At 53.3% G+C, this 22,556-nt stretch overlaps 1 protein-coding gene across 1 annotated transcript in view; it reads right to left on the bottom strand.

Moving 5' to 3' along the window:
- Positions 1–15,834, bottom strand: part of NGFR (nerve growth factor receptor) — a 30,169-nt gene extending 14,335 nt beyond the window's left edge. Inside the window, exons 1-2 of the mRNA XM_067540893.1 lie at positions 15,726–15,834; positions 7,995–8,136 (exon numbers count right to left, since the gene is read on the bottom strand). Of these exons, the coding sequence (XP_067396994.1) occupies positions 7,995–8,136; positions 15,726–15,773 (190 nt within the window). The 5' untranslated portion in view covers positions 15,774–15,834. The remainder of the gene's footprint in view (positions 1–7,994; positions 8,137–15,725) is intronic.
- Between the last annotated feature and the right edge of the window lie 6,722 nt (positions 15,835–22,556).

Here is a 22,556-nt window from a genome sequence, read left to right on the forward strand (position 1 = left end):
TGTCTCTAAGGTGGGGGCGGGCGGGCGGGGGGCGGTGCTTCGCTGCACACACTCATTCAGTGCTGCCGCTGTGAGGGCCACGCGGAGAAAGGAAGGGGGTTGTGCCAGGGGGTGCGCTGGGGAGGCCGTTGGGGGGGTCAGGAAGACATTTTTTCCTCGGGGCAGATTGTCCTGTGACACCATGTTGTGCGGGTGTCTTGCATCTCCCTCTGAGCACCCTCCAAGACAGGACCCTGGTCTAGATGGACCCCTGCTCTGCTCCAGGCTGGCAGGGTCTGTGTTTCAGCTGCCAGCCAATGCCTTGCTACCCCACAAGGGTCCGCTCACCCCCTCGGTAGCCGCCTAGACCTCCCCAACGTTGCCCCCACCAGCATCCCCCACTGCCCACTTTCTCCTGCTACAGCAGGTAACCCTACTCGCCTGCCAATTCTGACACCCCCGTCCGGCGCCCCAACCTGCCCCTCCAGCTGTGGAGTCCACCTCCCGCAAAACCCACCGCGCTCTCTGCCATGACTTCTCCGGCCCTGTGGTAAGATGCTGACTGCTGGGGGCTGGGAGCCAGCCAGAGCCTACAGCCAGCCCTAAGGGAAAGCACTGCCCTGAGTCTCCTGCTCCTCAGGGGTTGGGGAGCAGATGGCCTCAGCACGTCGATGTAGGGGACGACGGCTGTTGCATGGTGCTGACGGGCTGCTGCGCTCCACCCCAGAGCTGGCCGCCCGCCTCCCATTAAATGATCCCTCAGAACACAGCCGGTCAAGTGCTGCGTGAGCCCAAGGAGGCTCTAGACCGTCTCCTGATTATTTATCTGACTGTAGGTGCCTGGGATTGGGGCACCGCTGTGCTAGGCACTGGACTGACGCTGAGTGGGAGAAACAGGCCCAGACGCTCAAAGCTATTTAGGCACCTCACTCCCATTATCAACCCAGGGGAGTTAGGTGCCTAAATAGCGATGAGGCTCTGGACCTGAAGTGATTTGGCCAAGGTTACACAGGGTGTCTGATGTCTAGCGCAGCTGGGAATTGAAGCTGGATTATTATTTGATGTATTTGTTTTACCATAGCACCAGGGCCCCGCGGCGGTAGGTCCTATACAAACACAGAACACAAAGACAGTCCCTGCACCGGAGAGCTTACAATGTAAATCTCTAATCCACAGCAGATCTCTCAAGTCCCAGCCCCGCACCTTATCCACAAAGCCAACCGGAGACTTCCTCCTCGGGCCCTCTCTGGGCTGCTTTTTGGGGCCGTTGCCCTCCCCTCTTTTCCCCCCGGAACAGCCATTTTCCCCAAGCAGAGGCCACGTGCCCCATTTTGTTTAGCCGCATCTGTTTCCCATCAGTGGCTGATGGAGAACAGGACAGAGTCAAGATGCAGGAGTCCAATATAAACACCAGCTTACGATGCTATTTGCCGACTCTCGCCCGAGCCTTCGTGCCTTGGAATCTGGTTTCAGCGGCACCCTGCGGAACTGATTCCTCTGTGTAAACCAAGCTCCCCCCACGTATCTCACGCTGTCTCCCCTCTCCTCTCCCCAGCACCTCAAAGACTCCTAGACTCAGAGACTTTAAGGTCAGAAGGGTCCATCACGATCATATATTGCTTCCTGCATGTCGTTGCCGGCCACACAACCTCACGTCCTGTAACAGACCCTTCACCTCTGGCTGAGTTACTGAAGTCCTCAAAATCACAACTGAAAGACTTTGCCGGGAGGCAGGCTGGAGCCGCAGCAGACTGGGGGCCAGGGGCTAGTTTCAGGGGGCAGTTCAATTCAAGTCCTGTGCCTGCCAGGGCCTCGACCTTCCTCCTGGCCCTTGGAACCTCCCCCCTCTTCAGGGGAGAAGGTGTCAGAGAGATTAACCCTCATCCTCTGCTGAGCCTCTTCCCCCTCATTTTTAAAGTGATCCATCCCCGGATTAATCTTTAATTATCTGGGCGATCTCCTGAGGACGTTCGCGGGAGACGGCAATTAGCCTGCTGAATGACAGATTGAAGTTGCCATCAGAACGGCCCTGCTCCCAGAGTCTTGGTTAAACCTGCCCTTTGCTATCTGCCTGTCCAATGCTGCTACTTCTAGGACCCTGGCTTTGTAGCACCTCATGATCTTTAATGCATTTTTCCTCCCACCACCTGAGAGGCAAGACAGTGATGTTACCTCCACTGTACAGAGGGGGAACTAAAGGCCCAGATCTGCAAAGGAAGTTAGGCGCCTAACTCCCATGGGAGCTGAGCACCTAAATCCCTTTGAGTATCTGCACCTAAGTGACTTGCCCAAGGCCAGACAGGGAGTCTGTGGTAGAGCAGGGATCTGACTCCAGCTTCATTCTAAATGAGCAGTTGAGGGGGGCTGTGGTCTTTGCACCTTTCTTACCAGCGCAGAGCCCGGGTAATCGAGTAAAGGGTCACGGTGTGTTCACGGGAGGAGACAGGCGATAGTTAGATCCTGGGCTGAGAACTGGGAGGTGCTGAACGAAGGTAGAAGAGGAAGAACCCAGATCTCTGCGGTATGACACATCCCAATGAAGCTAGAACAGGATGCAGCTGGATGCAGGAATTTCTGCATGCGGCTCTCTGGCATGTGTTAGGTTCTATGGCATGGCAAAAGGCCGGACTAGATCATTCATAACGGTCCCTCCTGGCCTTAACCTCTATGAATAAAGGCGAAGAAATGGGTCTGAGGAAGAAGGTATTTATCTGTTTAGATTTTTACACACGATCCACTAGTTATGGTGGCCCCATTGCCACATTATCTAGTCACCTCCCCATCTTTAATGTGCTGATCCTCACAACACCCCGTGAGGCAGTAGAGGGCTATTATCCCCTTTGTACAGGTGGAGAACACAGGCTACGTTTTGGGTCTCCCTAGTCTTGTGTCCTGACCACTTGGCCACCCTTCCTCTCCAGAACGCGGCCACCCTGGTAGCATCTCTCTCCTCTCTGCACCCCCCTCTTTCTTGTTTCCTCCTGCGGCTGCCAATGTCACGGTCGTAACTGAACACAGACCGGAGATCAGACCTCCCCCATCTATTTTAGTCAGGCCCTGACCCCCCCATGACCCACCACTAGCTTGGCTCAAATAGCCGTGCTCTCTCCCTCGCCTCGCTGTCGTCCCCCCCCCCCACACACACACACCTCCCGTGCCTTTCTGAACAAACGGAGGCAGCGCAGTTCCCGGTCAGACGCCCGAGTCCACAGCTCCCATTAACCTGGGTTAATTCCTTACATTATTCTGAATTATTGATGGGCACCATTAGAAGGGGGAGGTGAACAGGAAAAGCATATCAGCTGAGTGGGCACGTTTTCCCCAGCAGAAGGGTATGCGAGCGGAGCAATTACAACTGAGAATCAAACCGGCCCCCACGTAATGATGGACGCCGAGGAGCTGGATAAATAAATCATGAGACAGCAATCAGGAGAGGCTGTCGGTGGGGGAGGGGAAAAAAGCCAGCATTTGGGCTAATGCAGGATTCGGGAGTTGAACTTCAACGTGAAAAGAGGCCTGGTTCCCTCCCCCCCCCCCCCTCCGCCAGCAGCCAAAGACGCTTTCTTCTCCCTCACGCCACCTGCGCAGGCTGAGTTTTGCGAGGATGGTCTTTTTGCGCCTTGCTATTATTGAATCAGCTGCAATTAAATGAGGCGGGCACATCGAGAACAAACCAAAGGAAACGCTTCTTCGGGCGGCACAGAGCGAGGTGCTGGAATCTGAGCCTGTGGGCGATCACGAGGCCAAAGGGTGCGACTGGATCATTAGCGGGCTCCATCATTTAATGACCGGCAACTGCAGGATGGCTCTGGATGCTGTGATCAAGGGGCAGCAGATGCCATGCCCCGGGGCGTAAGCTGATCCCCTACAGAGGCCCGGAAGGAATGTCTCATCCGCCCCACGCCGTGGACAACAATGCACAAGGGGCTAGGGTGCAGTATAGCTGTTTTCTCAGCCCCTCTCTGAAGCACCAAAAGTAGCAGCTGCCAGGGGCAGGATCTGATGGGTCAGTGGTCTGAACCAGTGTGCCAGGCAGCGGGATAGTGGATCTGACAAGGCAGTGCTACAATCTACTGCTAAGGCGAATCCTGTGGGGGTGGTCCTGCCGCCCCTTGGAGCTCCCATTAAAGCCCAAGGGATTCTCACATGCGAAGCAGCGTCAGATTGTCTAGTTCCACACTGCCCATATTTCACACAGAAAAGGGGGAGAGGAACCAGAGGGGTTGGGAAGGAATACCGGCAATGTGCTCCTCCTTGCAGTCTAGAACTGCAGGCCCGGGAGCGGGGAGGTGTGCACAGGGGCGTTAGTGATAGCACAATCAAGGTGGAGGGCTGCTTGCAATCAGACATGGAACCAGGCAGCTCAGCCAATCACAAGACGGGATTGTTCCCTACTGGATATTTCCAAGTGTTTTCTCCCGTCGAATTTTAACCGTCCCAAGCGCTGGAGAGACGGTCCCACAGCTGGACAGACTTGGCGGCAGCAAGTTCTGCCGACTGTCTTCCCTTTGCTCCTAAATACACCCACTGGGTCACACCAGGAGCAGGTATAGGAATTTAAATTTGACCCCCCAGCTCTTTCCTGCCCCTGAAGATTATTGGGGGGCAGCCTGTGACTCTGCTTGCCCCCTCCCTCTTGTGCATGCCCCTGGGTCACACTAATTCTTCTCCTTTTCTGAGGGCTTCTTTACACATGTTCCGCTTCTGGGGTGCAGGCGCCCCAGGGGGCGGGTGAGGGGCACGCTTTCACCAGCAGCATCTCTTGGCCACAGCTGCTCCCCTGAGGACTGCGAGCCCCCAGAGAGCGACCCACTGACCCAACTGCCACACCTGGCTGTGAGACGGACCCTGCCGGCAGCGTCCAACTATATTTTCCAGTTGCGGATTTTATTGGGGTTTTGGAAATAGTTACCTCCACTGTTTGCTACGTCACCCAATTCCAACCCCCTCCTTGTCTGTTAGTCAAGTTATAGCTTTTCTCATCATGTTTTTTTCTTTATGATTTCTATTAAAGTAGCGCTGTTGTGCTAAGTGCTGGACCAACCCCTAGCAAGAGACAATCCTTCCTCTGAAGATTTTACTGTCTAAATAGACAAGTCAAACAAAGGGTGAATAAACTGAGGCACAGACAGGAGAAGTGACTTCCAGTAGGTCAGAGCCAGACAAGAACCCAGAGCTTCTGTGTTCTAGCCCGCCTGCCTTATTCGCTAACTCATGCAGTCACCCTACCCCAAGCCACTCCTGCCTCCTGATTATTTTGTGCTCCATGGGGTAGGGGAAAGGGGACACCTCACGAGCCACTTGATGAGGGTTTTGTTGCATAGCTCAGCTCCCCGATGTGATAAAGCATAGACCAGACCCAAACTTTAATCCTGATCCCAGCAGCTGGAGCATTCAGGGTGGACATACAGACCAGAGCCTGGGACTAAAGATGTACAAAGACATATCAAGGTCAGCTGGGTGCATAAAACAGAAACACATGTATTTATACACACAGCTGCCCACATGCAGATTAACGGACAAAAGCAGCCCCCTCCCGGTAGCTCTCACGCCATGCCCAAGTATCAGTCCTGCTCCCTTAATACCCTGCCTCTCACACACATTCTTGGAAGGAATCACACGATGAGAACTGGACCGGCTCCATCCCACAGGGGATGGGGGAGAGCACATCCCAGCCCTGCCGGAAGGATGAGGGGTTTGCAGAAAATTGACACGTCTCCACGCTGAGCCATTCCGGGACTGAGAGACTGGAAACGACCCGAAAGCCCGGGGTGGAAAATGAGCATGTGTCTGTGATGATTAATACTGACATCTGTGAAAGAGTCAGTGAGCCTGGCATCCAGCACGCCACACGCACAAAGCCGCTGCTGCATGCAACAGGATGCACAACCCAAATACAGCTACAGTCCACAGAGACAGCATGCAAAGACTTGCACATGGAGCCACTCCCAGCAGGGGTTAACCTGTAGTTTCATAGCACAGACTTGTGCTAACGGACCAACTCCACTCACTAGCAGCAGTAGCAGGCTGTTATCCTCAGTAGACCTGCCACGAAAGGGGGGTACAACGCACACCTGTGCAAGCACAGCACCAGAGTCGTGATGCACACCTCTGCCCGCACAAACAAGTGTGAACCCAAGACACGTGCACTCCACTTCACACCCACTCAACATGTACTGGATACGCATTCCATCTATTACCGGCGGGGGAATTATTTTATCTTCTGCCACATCCACATTTACTTCTGGAATGAAGAGCTGGCATGTGTCCCTGGGACCTGATTCACCCAGTGTTTGCCCTGTGTGATCGTAAAGGTGCATCACTCTGGAACCCCTGCTAAGGGAGTCACCCAAGGAGAGACCCAAAGAGAATGCTGTAGAATGCTATTCTCTCCGCAAGGCCTTGGCTGGCTTTGCTCCCTTGTAGAAGCTAATTCGCACAGCGCTAGCACCCGGCTCCTCCAAGGTCAGACAGTGGGGCTGGTATCCAATATCCCGAGTCCTTGCTGCCATTCACTCCGAGATTAAGTGGCATTCATTGATTTTGCAGCAAGGTTGATATTTTTAGCCAGGGCTATACAGAACCACGCTCGCATGGAGCTCTTCCCTCGAACAAGTCAGATCACCTGCTGCCCAGGGCCCACTCTCATTCAGCATCCTCTCCTCCCCATCTCCGGCAAAGATTGTCTTCAGGAGATGCTCTTCTCCCCAAAGATCTCTCCTCCGCAGGGCAGCCTGTTCCCCAGGAATGTCTCCTCCCCCCCTCACAGTATTTTCAATTTTTCCCAGGGCAAAATAATAGTAATTGTGCAACAAACCATCGTGCATCCCCCTCACCACAGCGTTTTGGCTTGTGCCGATATTGCTGCGAACAGCTGGAAATAACAGCATTTTGGCACTTTCTGGTGGCCTGCTACAGTAAATATTTGAAGGGCAAGCTGCCCTGGGGAGGGGCGTTTTATTTGTTCTGCAAAGCACCATGCCCAGCCATGGCACTACATAAATAATAATTCAATCATTTCATCACTGTGTGTGTATCCAGATCACCAGCACCTGTCCTCAACTGGTGACTATGAAGCATCTGACTGTGACAAAATGCCTTCATCCATCCATGATAAAACAGCCAGTTTTCTTGTCCTTCTGGGGTTACCTTGTTCTCATCCCCTGTTAAACTATCGGTCTAATTCCACTTTCTTATTATACTGTAAAAGACAAAGGGGGCTCACTGGAAAACATCCCACTGGGCAAACCATACAGTTAAGCAAGAGAGAGAGAATTTCCCAAAAGTCTGAGAGAAACAAGCATCGGGCAACTGCCATCAGCCTGTGCGACCACAGGGGACAGGGCAGAGAGTGTGTGGAGAGCAACAGAGACCCCAAGGAAGCAGGGAATGAAACAAATGGTCCGTAAAAGAAAACACAAAGGGCCAGGATTCCAAAGGAGAGCTCAGTGGGAGAAAGCCCAAAAAACCCTTCACGTTTGGTTGGCAGATGCAGATTGACAGGTGGATGATCAGACCCTGAGGCAATACAAGCAGACTTCAGTTGAGAGACTCCGGTGACTCACTAGCTACCATGTTTGTGGAGAGTATGTTATACTTGTTATGTTCCACCTGCTGTGGGGAAAGTGGATTTAAATTATATAAAGAGGGAGACCAGATACTATGGTACTGGACACATTAGACCTTGCAGGTGGTAGCAATTGGCTTTTTCTGGAGCAAGCAGGTACCTGAGTGAGGACTGTACAGAAAGCGAGTAATGAGCTCAGGATATGGTCCATTAATAATAAATCCAGGGTTTGGACAGAGAGAGAGAGACACATTTTTCCCTAGGTGCATCCGGTGTTGTGTTCATGAGAAGATACATGCCCAACGAGCCAAAGAACTTTTCAACCCAGCCGTCTCTCCCCTCTACTGGAATGTGCCCCGCCCAGCCGTATCCCCTGTGCAATAAGCAGCAGATTTCCACCCAGCCCCAAAGTTCCCTGCAGGGATGAAACAGAGGGCAAGGTACTTACTGTCCAGGCAGGGCTCACAGACTGTTTGATTCACTCCACAGGGCTGCGCTACCCCTTCTCCCAAGTTGCAGGCTTTACAGCACTCTCCGCTGGTGGTGTACATCTCGGTGAGACATTTTTCCTTTGTGGCCCATGCCGGACCCTGCCGCAGGAGGGAAACAGAATGATTGGGTCAGTCTCTTTACTGGATTCTCTGCCACCAGTGACTGAACAGATAACTAACTAAATCCAGTCCCACCAGCAGGTGGGGTGTCCAGCATGATCAAGCGCCCCTGCCTGAAATGCTGGAAACAGCATTGGAAACATCTGGGCTTAAGATGAGCTCACCTACCATTATGAACATCAAAGCCTTGGGAGAAGAAAGGGACTAAAGAGAATCCCCCCCACTCTGCCTCCACAAATTGATTCCCCAATAAAGCCTCCAAAAGCATTAGTGATAAAGTGAGATCAGCTAGTAGAGAAACCAGGTGGTTGGATTCAGGCCTCAGCCACCACAGCCCATGGGGGGGCTTATTGCTCTCTTTATTTGCACTCATATAGATCCTTTCAGCGAAGGATCTCAAAACACTTTGCAATCATTAACCATCTAACCCTCCTGCCATCCCTGTGAAGTTTAAAGATAAGCCCAGAGACTTGTCCAAGGTCATGATGCAGCAAGCCAGTGGGATTGCTGGGAAGTGAACTCAGGAGAGAGGAGTTCCCGTCCACTACTTTAAACGCTGCCACCCCAAACATTTGCCTAGTGTGCCGTCCTCCAGGACCTGATATCAGAGGACCGATAGTGGAAGCACACGCTTTGAAGTGCTTAGTAATTCTGGCGCTGAGGGATTCGAATACATCATTGCCTAATGGAAAGCAACAATATTTGCTTATAAATAAATCCTGTCATCGCGTATGGAAGCAATAACACGCCACAAGTTGTGTGGTTAGGACAGATCTGCACATGCATCATGGGGGTTTGGTAAACTGCGTGTGAGGCCAACCCTCCTGAGACGTGGAAGGACAGGGTGCTTGAACTTCACAAAATGCTTCTTGGGGAGTGAAACACTCGCCCTTGTTCTATAGCAACACAGCAGCTGCTTCCCTGGAAAAGGCAGTTAGTGGCAGAGTCTAGGCAAAAGGTGAGTTTTGCAAAGGCTATTATCTTTCCCCGCTGCAATGCTTGTTGGGGGAAGGCTCCAACAGGTTTCTAAGAGCCGTGGTAACAAAAAGAAGGGGCGTGGTGGAGATTGGATGGCTCAGGGCCTGGTAATGAGATTCAGAAGCCTCCCACCTCTTGGCTTCCAGGCCTGGAAGTTAGGTGCCCCAAATATCGTTGAGGATCTGGGCCCCAGTGCAAATCTGCCTTAGGTAGAGGCCAAAAGTCACGACTATCTGGTGGCTGTTTGCATGAAACGAGCACACACCAACCACCACTGGTGCTAACGGGTGGCCTTGGCAACAAACTCAGTGGAGAGGCCCAGGAATACATGAGACAGAGAAACTGAAACACCTGTCTTCTTATCCTGAGGAGTGAACCCGCAGGGCCATTGATAACACAGCTGGACTTGAAAAATCCTCTTGGCCAGGGCTAAATGAAAACCAGTCCCGGGGGTAGGGAGGGGATATTTTTGTAAAGGGACCCCCTCAGCGCAACAAAAATAAATCTGCTCACAGCACTGTAGGCTGGGAACGTGCCAGTTTATTCAACTGCGTCACAACAGAATGGAGGGTCAGGGGGGAAACTCCTGTTGACTAAAACAGGATGTAAGGGAGAGGTGGAACATGCCTCCAACTCATATTACTCCCAGTTAACCCCCTGATAATCACTTTACTGGAGGCATAAATCATCCAATCTCTACACGATTTAAGATTTGATTTTTTTTTTTAAATAATTGCATTTCTAGCCTTTAGGTTTCTGAAGAAAACCTCCCAAACGTGAATGGATGCAGCACTGTCTCCTTGAGTCTGCAAACAGAGAGCTTGCCTGCTGCTCACAGCTTCTTCAAACAGCAGCAGAGTGAAACCTACAAGATGGGTCAGTTGCATGGTCTCTGGGAGCAAGAATCATGTCAGTTTTAGTCTACTGCTCTGGGCAGCAGCACAAGAAAGCATTGGAGTTATTCATGAAGAAGGATCCAAAGTATGGCATTGGGAGAAGGGCAGCAGAAATCCGATCTCTCCAGCAGCAACATGGAATGTGGGGGAGGAATAGCTAAGGGGAGTTGGGAGAGAGAAAAAGTTCATCCTTCCTTCCTGCAGACATAGAGAATTCACATTTATCTGCCCCCAGAAGCTGCTACAGAAGATGGAGCAGAGTTTAGGGAGCACATCACTGGAAGGAATCCCAGTCCCACCCCCATTCCCAGCAACTGGGAGAGGTGCTCCTTGATTCTCACCATCACACTCCCTTTTGACTTCCACAGGTAGCCTCCATCCAGCATCTTTTTGTATCAACCTCTGCCTAGTAGGTTTACTCCTCTGGCTAGTAGGTGTCTGGTAGTTATCAAGCCCATCAGGACTCTGCAAGGCAGCACCTCTCTCCTGCACCTTTCATGAGCAGTACAGTTCATACCAGAAATGGAAAAAAAACAACAAAAATCCCACCACAAACCCAGCGATGAAAATAAAAATGAGACAGGAAAGGAGAAACCCTTTCCCGACAATTTCTCTTGCCCACATGCACCAAGGGCTTTGCAAGTCAGCTCCCTGCACAGCTGCAACCTCCCTCAGCCAATTAGCTGCCTCCTTTGGCAATGGCCACTTGATAAACTCTGCTCTTGTCTATTACAGATGCTGGCGTGAGACAATGGAGCGCCAATTACAGGCATTTGAATGACAAAGGGCTCCAATTACCCAGCGCTTGAGAGCATGTGCATTCCTGGATGGCGCTGCATTTCGCAGCACAATTCATCAGCCCTCAGCTGCAGGGTTAACTAGCCAGGGCCTGGGCTGAATCTCTCCGGGTCTGACTACACTGCAATAAAAGATCCGTGGCACCAAATCTCAGAGGCTGGATCAAGTGACTCCAGCTGGGGGCTAAAAAAAAGCAGTGTGGACCTTCTTGCTTGGGCTGGAGCCTGGGCTCTGAATCCCAGCGAAGGGGGGAGGCTCAGAGCCTGAACGTCTAGACGGCTGTTTTAGTCCCGCACCCTAAGTCCCATGACAAGAGAGCAAGTGTAAAAAATCGGGATGGGGAGTAGGGGGTAATAGATGCCTATATAAGAGATTAGCACCAAATATCAGGACTATAAAATCGGGGCATCTGGTCACCCTAATTGACCCAGGCTCTGAAACTCGGGGCCGCTGATTTTTCTTTGCCGTGTAGACATACTCTCTGTAAACGCTGCCTCACACCGGTGACCCCAAGAGATGGGGTTTTATGCTCCAACTAGCCCGTCCAACAGGTAATGGCTCAGAAAGGGTGGCTGGCAAATAGACTAGCAGTGGCGAGCTCCTGGATCATTATTGTAGGGCAGCGGTGGTTGTCAACCTTTTTGGGCTCAAGACCCATTTGGAAATGTTTTTGGCCTGTCACGCCCCAGTAAATAGTTGGGGGGAGGGTGGAGGCCCCCGAGGTGGTTTCAGTCGGGTTTGGCCCCAGTCCCCTGACTGGGCCAAATTGGTGTGAGTGGAGCTGTGAGCCGGCACATGAGGTAGCAGGGCCACTCACTCAAATTTGGCCCACCCGGGCTCCCGGCATCACGCCGGCTGGGCCAAAGCTAAGCAGTGCTGGGACTCCAGAGGCTGCAGGGCCTGGAGCAAGGAGGCAATCCCAGCCAGCCCCGCAGGACAAGGAGCCGCAGGAGCCGGCCTGCCACCCTTTGAAACATTCTGGCGACCCACCCACGGGTTGAGAAACCCTGTTTTAGGGCATCTCTGCATAGGCAAGGTTGGGCCTGGAGGACCTGGGATGTCCCCCCCCCAGAGCCAGCAGTCCTGCACCATTCTACAGTGCCCCCTGCTGGAAGAAGATCAAAACGAAAGTAGGGCTAGGCTGGAACACAAGAATTCCAGTCCATGAAAAATGTTGAGGTTTCAAAATTGGTTTTCGTTCTGCACTGGAATGACACCGAGACCTTTAAAACCTGTCCACAAAACATGAGAGCGAAAGAGACAAGCCAAGGGCCCTGTGAGAGACCCAGGTCCAAGGCCCTCTTCTACCTGATTCCACCAGTTTTAGAGTCAGCCTCCCTCTGCCTGATTTAGGGCAGGCATTTAAACGCGGGTCACCTACATCCCCACGGGGTGCCCTAACCACAGGGCTATCACAGGGTGAGAGGCTTGTTCTTGTTTTGCTGAGAAATTCCATGCTGACCCGAGGAATCTTCCCGGTGAAAGCTTCATCCAAACCGGTATGTTTCCACCAAAGAGTTTCAGTTTCGCCAAATGGGCCTTTTCCAACCAGGGCGGGCGGGGAAAAATGTTGTGGAAAAACTCCCAACCGGCTCCAGATGAAATTGCTTCAAGTGCCCCAACCCTGGCTGAGAGGGGCAGGGATGCAGTAGTTGGGTCAACATTCAATCCCTTGTCCTGCCTCATTTCCCACAGCGACGCCTCTTGCCGGACACTGGGGCTGAAACTAACTCGCCAGCTGCCCATGGCCCTGTATTTATACATTTCTTACTATGCATAGTTCTGGGAAAGAATGGGACCAAAGCAGCTGTGCTTTCAGTCTCCGTCTGCTCAGGCAGGCTGGGAGTAAAGCAGATGAGTTACCAAGAGCCTGCGTGCTTATCCCACGGTCCCCATCCCACCCTCTGCCAGGGCTTCTAGAGGCTGGAAGAGGAATATATAGGTTTCCCTACAGCCAGTACTTCCTGCAGTGCCCCCTGCTGGGAGAGGGCAGCTGTGCCGTATGGCTAATCCCACAGTCATCCCTGCACTGTTTGTCAGGGAGGGGCACAGAGACTGACAGCCAGCACCCTCCATTCCCACTACTTCTTGCTGGGAAAGGTAAGAAAAAATGATCAATGACCCCTGCACCCTGGCAAAACCTCCCCTCGGTGTTACTAAATGGTGTGGAAAATATAAGTTCCAGTCCCAGGTTCTAGACACCCCCCGTTCCCCTTTCTGCCTGCATTCCTCTTTCCGCTTTGGGTTTTGAGCTCTGAAACGCCTAGAAAGAGGAACACCCTTATAGGAGGGTACATGGTCTCCGTCAGTCCAGCAAAATGTGCATATTATTAACGCAACTCCTGTTGACAAAGCCACAGGTATTAACCCCATAAAGCATTTAGACAGCTGGAACAAAAACGGGGAGGGTGACCCCCTGGGGAGCTTTGAATTGCTTGTTACGTTGTGATGGTCGTGAGGGTGTGTTGTTTTGTTTTGAAAGGAAGAGGATGGTTGATCACATCTCCAGATTTTGGAGACGAATTTATACGTAGGATCTGGCAGCAGGGCACATTATCTTTAAGTCTCCGGCATGAAAAAGATTCTATCCTGAACAGGAGATCTGGGGCAGGCTTAAAGCTGGAGATGGGTGCACATTAAAATCCTGGATCTATACTCCCCCCTTCCCCCCCGGCCTTGTCAATTGGATCCACACTCCATAACTAGCCTTCCTGCTTACCAAAAATCCAGCTCAGAACAATCCCGCGCCGCCCCCCCCAAGTCTGGGGAAGTTTGAAATCTCCCTCTGAATTCTACGGCCTGAGACATTCACAAGTCACAGCACCACATGGACAGTTTCTCTCTCCATCCTGGCACTTGAGGACGCGCCTTTCCATCCTAAGTGAGTGGTTCAAATGCAGCGCAGCTCGGTGCTGACAGAAAGTTATCGCCGTCAGTTTGGTGGGCTGCGTGAAATGAGCTGGTGGGTTTCTCTCTCCCCTCTGAGTGGGGCAGGTGTTCTCATCACGGTCCACAAGTGCCCGCCCCACGTCAGCAGAGAATCAAGGGTGCAAATGAACTGCCCTCCGAGCCCGAGAGGTGATCCCTCGGGGTCACGGGTGAGCCGAGAGCATTGGGAATGCCCCGACTGTATCGGCTCTGCAGATCAAGCCGGGGACTGTCCGGGAGGCCCTTTTCACCAGCACTAAATGGCTCTAAGTAAATGACAGGACAAGAGACAAGGAGGTTCTGCTTCTAGCCCTGTTCGAGAGTCGTGTTTCTGACAGTGGCTGGCACCGGATGCTTCAGAGGAAGGTATAAATAATCTGCCCCCCCCCACGTAGGTCTCACCCTAGTCTTTGCTAGCTAGAGATCGGCTCAAGCCCTGAAGCATGAGGTTTAAAATCCCTTCCGAAATGTGCCAGCAGTAATTACGGTAACTCTGGGTATTCCTGCTATCCATGGAAATATCCACGCCCGAGCAGGCCGTGGATCTGCTTGGGGCTAGCAATTCCTCTGTCCCTATGGAGCTGCAATACACCTCTGGCTAGGAGCCTTTTCTTCTGCTCTGTCACTGCCTGTGACTTGTGAATATTTCATTGGCCTCTCCCACTCTACATGGCGTGAAACTTTCCACTCTTGTCCCTTATCCTATTTTAATTGCTGGTGCCGCACCCCCAACCCCAGGGGAGGGAGGGAGGGAGGGAGGGGTGCTTTATCAATCAAAGCAGTATTTCTATATGATCCTATGGTTCCTGCGTCGGGAGGTGCCCAGATCTGATGGGGGCAGAGGCCTCCTTTCGCCAACGGAGCCACAGCGCAACAAAAGTCACCGGCCCTGCCCGCCAGCCGGGGAGTCCCCGACTAGAGGAAAGACACCTCCTTGTCCTCTGCCAGCCCTTGGGCTGTGTGGGAAGGTCACAGGGTGGGGTTCGCTGAACTGAGCGGGCTCTGGAGAGGTGCCTGCCAGCCAATGCCTTCTGGGGGGCTGGTGCTTCCTCTCTCTCAGCTGGGGGGGGGCCCTCCAGAGAACCCCCCAGTGGGGACATTGGAAGCTGCAGCTTGCCCAGACTCCTGTGGGGGTGGGTGGGGGTGGGGGAAGAGACTTGGCCCTGTCTCCATCCCTGAGAAGGCACAGCGGGGGTGGGGGGAAGGGGGCGGCGGGGGGCACAGGGGCCCAGTTTCGCCGCCCGCTCCCCGAGTTAAACCCCTCCGCACCCATCTGCGGGCACAAGTTCCCAGCGAAACCGCCCGGCCCAGGGGGGCAGGAGCTTCCCCAGCTCCGCCCGGCTCGCTGCGCCCCCTTCGCCCGGCTCTGCGCCCGCCCGCCTCGCTGCACCCCGCTACCCACCCGCGCACCCCACGCCCGGCTACTCCCCTCTGCAGGGCGCCCCCCCCCCCGTGCTCCTGTGCCCGGCTGCCCCCCCCCCCCCACCCGTCTCCGGACAGCCCCCGCACCCCTCCCCCGGGTACCCACCCCTGCCCCATTCTGCCCGGCTGTCTCCCCCCCGTACCTCCTATGCCCGGATACCCGCCCCCTGTCCCGCTGCCCTGCCCGCCTCTATCCCCGGGTCCAGCTCCCCCGCCCCCCGCCGCGCCCCTACTCCTGCCCCATCCCTACGCCCGTCCAGTCCCCCCCCCCCCCCGTCCTTCTGTCCCGCATCTCTCGACCCGGGCCCATCACCCCTTCTCCTGTCCGGCCCCAGCCCCCTGCCTCCCTTCCCGGTCCCCCACCCCGGGGGTGTGGGGGCTCTCCAACCGCGTGGTTTCCCGGGGACCCGGCTCCCCTTCCCCAGGAAAAGGGATCTGCCTTCCCCCCGGCTCCCAACCCAGCGCCCCAGCCGCGGGCGTCGCTTTCCCCCTGGGTGGCTCCCCAGCGGCTCGGGGCGCCCCGCGGGAGCCAGCAGGTTCACTTACCCCTGGGAGCAGCAGCAGCAGCAGCAGCAGCTGCAGCCTCTTCTCCATGGTCTTCCCGGGGGCAGAGCGAGCCGCTGGGGGAAGGTTGCTTCTCACAGCCACGGCAGCCCCTCACATCCCCTCCTGCCCCGGCTGGGCTCAGGTTGGAGCAGGGAGGCAGCCAGGCGAGCTGTGGGACAGCACCTGCCTCTGAGGCTGAAGCGAAGCTCAGCCCTGTTTTATTAAAACGATCAATGCTGCCCTCCCACTGGCTGGGTGGCTTTTCAAAAATCCAAGTCACTGCAGCCCCTCCTCCCTGTGTGTCCCCCCCCCGCCCTTCCCCTCCACCCCCAGGAATATTGTAGCAAACACACACACACGCACACACAAGGTGGTATCTGCCTGCCCAGCCAGAGACTCTTTTTGGAAAGGAGCCTTGAAGCCAATTAGCTCGGAAATACACAAAATGCAAAGAGCCAGAATTTAACTTCCACCTCCTTTCCCCTTCGCCAGCTGCCATTCATCCCATCTCCCTGGAAAAGCTGAATGAGACACAGTTAATTGACTGGATTTCTGCACACAGCGCCAATAAACTGGTTGTACTAGTTTCAGGGGTGTCCTTCTGGATTATCTATCTACCCCCCCCACACACAAAATCTATGGATGCATCCACCTGTCACATACCAAGCCCAGCATCCATCCATCCCCCCATCTAGCTATCCATTTTGACTCCTGTCTTTCTGACTCGTTTATTCTTTATTTGCATTACAGTAGCACGGAGAAGCTTCCATCTGCCTGAGACAGCCCAAGGGGGAAGGACCCATAGTCCCCTTTCACCCTCCCATCCCAGCTGTCCTTTGAAGTCAGAGTTAGCTGGCGTGGCGAGGGCTGTCCAGATGGGAATGAATCCTGGAGACTGCCCTGGTACACGGGCGTTCTGCAAGAATGGCCCCCAAGATGACAGAGTCCTTTCTTTAAAAGGTAGCATCGTGGTATTCTATAAGAATGGTCCAAAACGTTTGGGCCAGACCCTCCTTTCCAGCTGAGAAGTGCCCAGTACAGTTTGTGGGGTGGGGGTGCAAGGAGGTGTCTTTTTCACCCTCCTGAACCCAGGCCAGCTACGGGCAGCTCGGGTGTGCAGCATAATTCAGAGCGGCTTGAAGGCTGCTCTAAACAATCCCAGCTGCTAACGGTCCCCAGGGGCCGATACATCAGTCAGCTTGCAAGGAAGCCTCATTCACATTCCTTTTCCCTCCAGCCTACGCCCCTACGTCGGGATGTATGGAGGAGAAGCTACACAGACCCTAGGCCCCTGGAGAATTCCTCCACACTGGGGCAATCCTCCCATGGCCAGGGATGCTGGCATTAGAGTCGCTGCGCCCAAGGTCTTTGGCGGAGTGTCCACGTTGCAAGGGAAGAATCCTCTGTCTTACAAGAGCCATACCATGGTTTCTGGAGAGATTACTGCACTAATTAAACACTGTAACGACGCTGTTTGGGGCCATTACTGGATAACACGGTAGTGTCATTGCTATTAAGGTTAAAAATTCCCCCTGTCCCTCACTGCAAGTGAGGAAGGATGGTCTTGGGGCTACCAAACGGCTCTGGGACTCAGGAAATCTGGGCTCGTTTCTGAGGCTCTGCTGCAGACTCCTTGTGTGACCAGGAGCAAGTCACTTAAAAAGAAAATGGTTCCTTGCCTCAGTTTCCCCATCTGTAAAGCAGGACTAATATACTACTCCCTGTGTCTATTTAGACTGAGAACTGTTTGGAGCATCGACTGTCTGCTGCTAGGGGTTTGTACCGCACCAAGTACAAAGGTGCCTCGATCTCAACTGGGGTCAGAAAGAAAGAAAAGGTGATTTGGTTCCTTGATTCATAACAAGTTCCCCTGCCTTTGCCCAGACCTGGTTTCTGCAGTCTTGTGCTGGCTGGGTGCTATTCTCTTCTGCCTCAGAGTTCAAATGTATTAAAAGAAAACCCTGTCTTGGTTCCCCCCCACCACCCGGCCTTGACCTTGTGGTTGCTGACTAGCTAATTGTGCGCTTGTGAGAGGAGACAATTGAAAATGCCACTCCTCCTCCATCTCAGCAGCAATCTTACGCCTTGGAGCGGGGAGCTGTGTCGAGTGCGACTCATCGGAGCATGACGTGCTCCCCATGGTGCTCATCGCACCATTAACGGCCTTTGATAACGGATGTCAGTTTGAAAATCAGCCAGCAAACGCTGGGTGTCCTGGTCCCCTCCTGAAATATTTTCTACCACCAAGGAACAAGGAGCGCTCTAAGTGAGATGGCTCCAGCGGCAGATGGGCAGGGCAAGGCGTGGGGGAAAGTGAGACTGAATGCCTGCAGTCCTTGCAGTTCCAAGATAGGATGAAACTCAAGGGTGTGTGTTTGGGGGAGGGAGGGGTGCTGTGACTTCCTTTCTGCACCCCCAACCTATGTGCCCAATCCTACCCAGTCTTTATTTGGAGATAAGGGGTTTTTGGCCCAGGAAAGCAGAGTTAAGGGTCAGGCCCCGATCTGGAGTTCGCTGTAAATGGCTGAATGAAAAACTAAGCCACAGGAGGAGAATGACCTTCATGATGCCGTATCCAAGGTCAAATCTAGTCAAATCCTCCCATCCATATGTGAGTTCCACGGGATTTTTGCCTGAGTAAGAACAAGAGGATGTGGCCCATAGAAAGTAGAGATGGCAAAGACCTGTTGGGCAGTCCAGATCCACCCCCTGCTAGTGCAAGAGTTTCCCCTCCTCCATCTATTCTATTGGCCAGTCAAGTTTTAAATCTCTCCAGGGGCGAGGCAACACAGGACACCCTCCGGAGGCTATTTCACTGCCCCATGGCATCAATATCCGGACATCCCTTTCCTAAAAGACATCCCGTCACTTCTGAGTCCTTAGCTGATTTTCTACCAATTGCACAGTGGATTTTTCTTTCCTGAATCGCATCCCATCGCTCCTAGTTAAGCCCACCCTTCCGCACCCTTCTGATATTTGCAGGCGGAGATCAGGTTCCTCCATCGGGGTTGCTCAGCCACGATATTTAGTTCTTTTGATCTTGCCTCACAAATCAATCCCGGCAACTTCCCGATCGTTTCTGTTGCTCTGCTTTGAAACTGCCTCGTTTGTCTCTGGCTTCCTGGCAACAAAGTGCCCCAAACTGAACGCAGTAGCATGGCTGCTGGGGTGTTTTTCAGATGATGACCGTAACACTGGTTTATAGCTCTCCTTACAGCACCTTGCTAAGAGCAACTGGGCCTTCACCCATACATTAAATACCTCTCCTTAACTGGCCTGTAATGAAGAGGTGGTACGTCCCTGCAGACGGCTCTGGGCTGCCTTCCTGCCACTGCTAGGCTTCTGCTGGAATAACGACTTTGTCGTATTGATTGGTTCAGGCTGGGTTTCCTCTCAGAAACGGGAGCTATCGACCTGCCAAAGCAGACGAGGTCAAGCAGCACGATGGGGGCAGCTGTTATTTTCTGGGCAGCTCAGTCTGCTCTGACGAGCAGCTACAAAGGACCTTTCGGAAAGTCCCCGTTTTGGAGCCTTTCGCTCAAGTCAAATGAAATTAAACAAAGGACACGGTTTGTTCTTCGTCACCCAGATTTAGCATGACAAGTGCATCCCACAGGGCAGGATCTGAAGTCTGGTTTGCTGGCTTCGACTAATTGTTTGTCCGGGGTGAAGATGGGGAATAGGGTTGAACTTAGTTGAGTTGAGCTTGGCAGAGAGATTAAACCACTGGAGTTGGACACTGTGCTGATAAACCAAGCTTTTGTTTTGCTAATGCAGAGAAGATTGCAGTGGGGGAGATCCGCCTAGTGGTAGGGCAGGGGTGTGTGGATACAATGGGGGAGATCAGGAATGAGGAGAACAGACTGAACTGTGTAATCCACACACCCTGGCTGCTCCCTGGGAATGCATTCCAAACTCCAGAGAGTTTAGGACTCAACTCCAGGTGTCCTGGATCCTCCAGCCTCAGAGGACCCAATTCGGAGGTGACATGTAAGGTGGGTCTGAAGGCACCGAAACTGGTGTAACTTTTACATGCTCAGGGCTGGAAGTGAGCAGCCCAGCAGGGAAAGAAGCAAACAGGGAGGTGTCAGTTAAATTATCTTTCCTCCCCTTATCTCCCACTCCCTCCCAGCTCCAAAGTGGGTAAGTTACACTAATTCACTTCCCCACTTGTAATTGACGCAACCCCTCTGAATCTGACCTTCAAAACCCAGCCTTTAACTGAGTGACCCAGCCTCAGGCACTGTAGAAGCCATTGCACGGGGGCCCTGGGTGTGGATCATATTAAAATGGAAATCACAGGGAAACCCCTCAATTTCACGGGGTTCTGGAACCAAACCCCTTGGGCCTGATTCGGTTCTCACACCCGTGCAAATCAGGAGTCAGTGGAATGACATCAGGGGAGTGAAGTTCTGGAATAGCCGCCCAAGGGGAGCAGCAGGGACAAAAAACCTAGTTGACTTCAAAACTGAGCTTGATAAATGTATGGAGGGGGCGGTATGATGGGACAGCCTCGTTTGGCAATTGACTGATCTTTGACTACTGGCGATAGATATGCCAATGGCCTGTGAGGGGATGTTAGATGGGGTGGGTTCTGCATTATTACAGAGAGTTCTTTCTTGGGTGTCTGGCTGGTGAGTCTTGCCCACAAGCTCAGGGTTTAGCTGATCGCCATATTTAGGGTTGGGAAGGAATTTCCCTCCAGGGCAGATTGGCAAAGGCTCTGGGGGGGTTTTCGCCTTCCTCTGTAGCATGGGGCACGGCTTATCTGCTGGTGGATCCTCTGTACCTTAAAGTCTTTAAACCATAATATGAGGACTTTAATAACTCAGTCGTAGGTCAGGGATCTATTACAGGAGTGGATGGATGAGGTTCTGTGGTCAGCGACGTGCAGGAGATCATGCAGACTAGATGATCATATTGGTCCCTTCTGACCTTAGAGTCTATGGGTCTGTGAGTTAGTGGAGAACTGGGCCGCTTGTCTCCATTACCCTTGGGTTAAACCTTTCCTCTCCTGGATTCTGGGCTATAATAACCCACCCTCCTAGGCATTCTGGCATCCACACCGCCGGCTCGGAGGCTGTGGGCTTGATCCTCAGACCGTGATAGAAAGCAGGAGCCCATTTCAGTTGGATTTGTGAGCTCCCCTCCCCGCCCACACACACACCTCCAGGGCTACTCATTCGGCGCTCTCTCTCAGAGCCACATGCCTCTTCCTAGGCCCACGTACAGCTCTGACACTGACGGAGCACTTGCCCCAGGGGGAAAAAAAAAGAAGGGCAAAGTAAAGCAGAGTCAGGCAGAGAAAGACACCCGGTCAGATGGGCTGGATCTGCAGATGGGCTGGGAGACAGCGAAGTGAGTGAACACTTCTGCTCCCATTGTAACCCCCTTCGGCTCCTTTGATCAATGCGTTAGCTACTGCTGTTGAATAGGCTCCCGACATGCATTTTGCTGTCACAAAGGGGGTTGCAGCCCTTCCTGGCACAACAAAGCGCCTTGTGCAGGTCAAGGGGGCACCGCTCTTTATGGAAACTTAGGGCTGGAGGGGGGGGGATCTCTGGACCGCAAGGAACTTCAGGGCTTTAATCTTTAAGACACTGATATCCAAGGGTTAACTCCCAGGTCTCGACTGATTTCCAGGGGTCTCTGTGGGAGTCCAGGGGACTCTCTGCCAAGGGGGAAGGTTTAGGGCTGGTCTCCAAAGAGAGGAGGCTCTAAAGAAGAGGAAGGGTTTCTGATCACTTGCCTGTAGTGAGTCCTGCCCTGCGTCTGCCCCACCTCCCCTGCCACTACAACTACCCTCCTCCCATGTCCTGAACTCCCAAAGGGACCCAGCTTTGCTGCCTGCCCCTGCCCCTCCCTTGGCCCAGGGCAGGGAGGAACCAGTGTGAAGACACTGTGAGCGTGAGGAGGCTGAGAGGAAGATGGGGGGAGGGGCACCTGTGGGGGAACATGTTGGGAGTCTTGAGAAATGAGAGGAAGGGCTCTGGCTGGGGGGACATGATCTCAGAGATGGGCACTCACTGGGCCGTATGTCAGTCAGAGGCCGGGCAGTTCTCCTTAGATCTGAGGGGTATTTGCAGTGTCCCCCCGCCCTTCAACCCGCTTCTGGATCCCTCAACCCTCATGCTAGCTCATCAGAAGCACTGGGGAGAGGAGGCTGGAGAGGGAGGAACGCTGGATCACACTCCATGCCCTTGGTCTGAAATAGACCCTCATCTGATGGCCTTCTGGGCACGCTGCAAAACCCATCTGCTAGGGCGTTGGGGGGAGGTTGAGGGATCCGCGCTAATGCGTTGAGGGCAAAAGAGGCTTTGCTGTTGCTTTGATTTCTTGATTTGGCTGAGCTCATTAATCCCTGCCTGGGATTTTTTTTTTTTTTTTTTTTAATACTTCTGGGTAGTCACCCTTATTGGACTGCAGGGCTAAGTAGTGTTAATCCCCCAAACTTTTTATAGGGGTGTTTACATCTAAATAAATCATTGTCTCTGGGGACACGAACCCAGTCAGGAGGCTCTGAGCACCGATCCACAGTTGGATGGGAGGTGTTTGTTGCTGGTGACATATCAGTTAGGCAGGGATTCAAGCTGCAAAATTCAGGTCTAGATCAGAAACACCCCGAGGCTCAGGAGGCAGCGTGGTTCAGGGGAGCTGAGCTGGACCCATTCACAGTAGGAATGGCACATTCCTTTACCGTGCAAGACAACACTTCCTGGTGACACTTCCTAGTGACAGACTCCACGCAGCTGAGCTGTGTGGCTAGCAAGCTGGGCCATCTGTGTCTCTGTGCATGTTGATCTAAGGAGGGGGAGCCTTTCCTTCATCTTG

Source organism: Emydura macquarii, unplaced genomic scaffold, assembly GCF_026122565.2.
Source record: "Emydura macquarii macquarii isolate MOO-44397 ecotype Brisbane River unplaced genomic scaffold, CSIRO-AGI_Emac_v2 contig_629, whole genome shotgun sequence".
In the NCBI taxonomy this organism is placed as follows: Eukaryota; Metazoa; Chordata; order Testudines; family Chelidae; genus Emydura; species Emydura macquarii.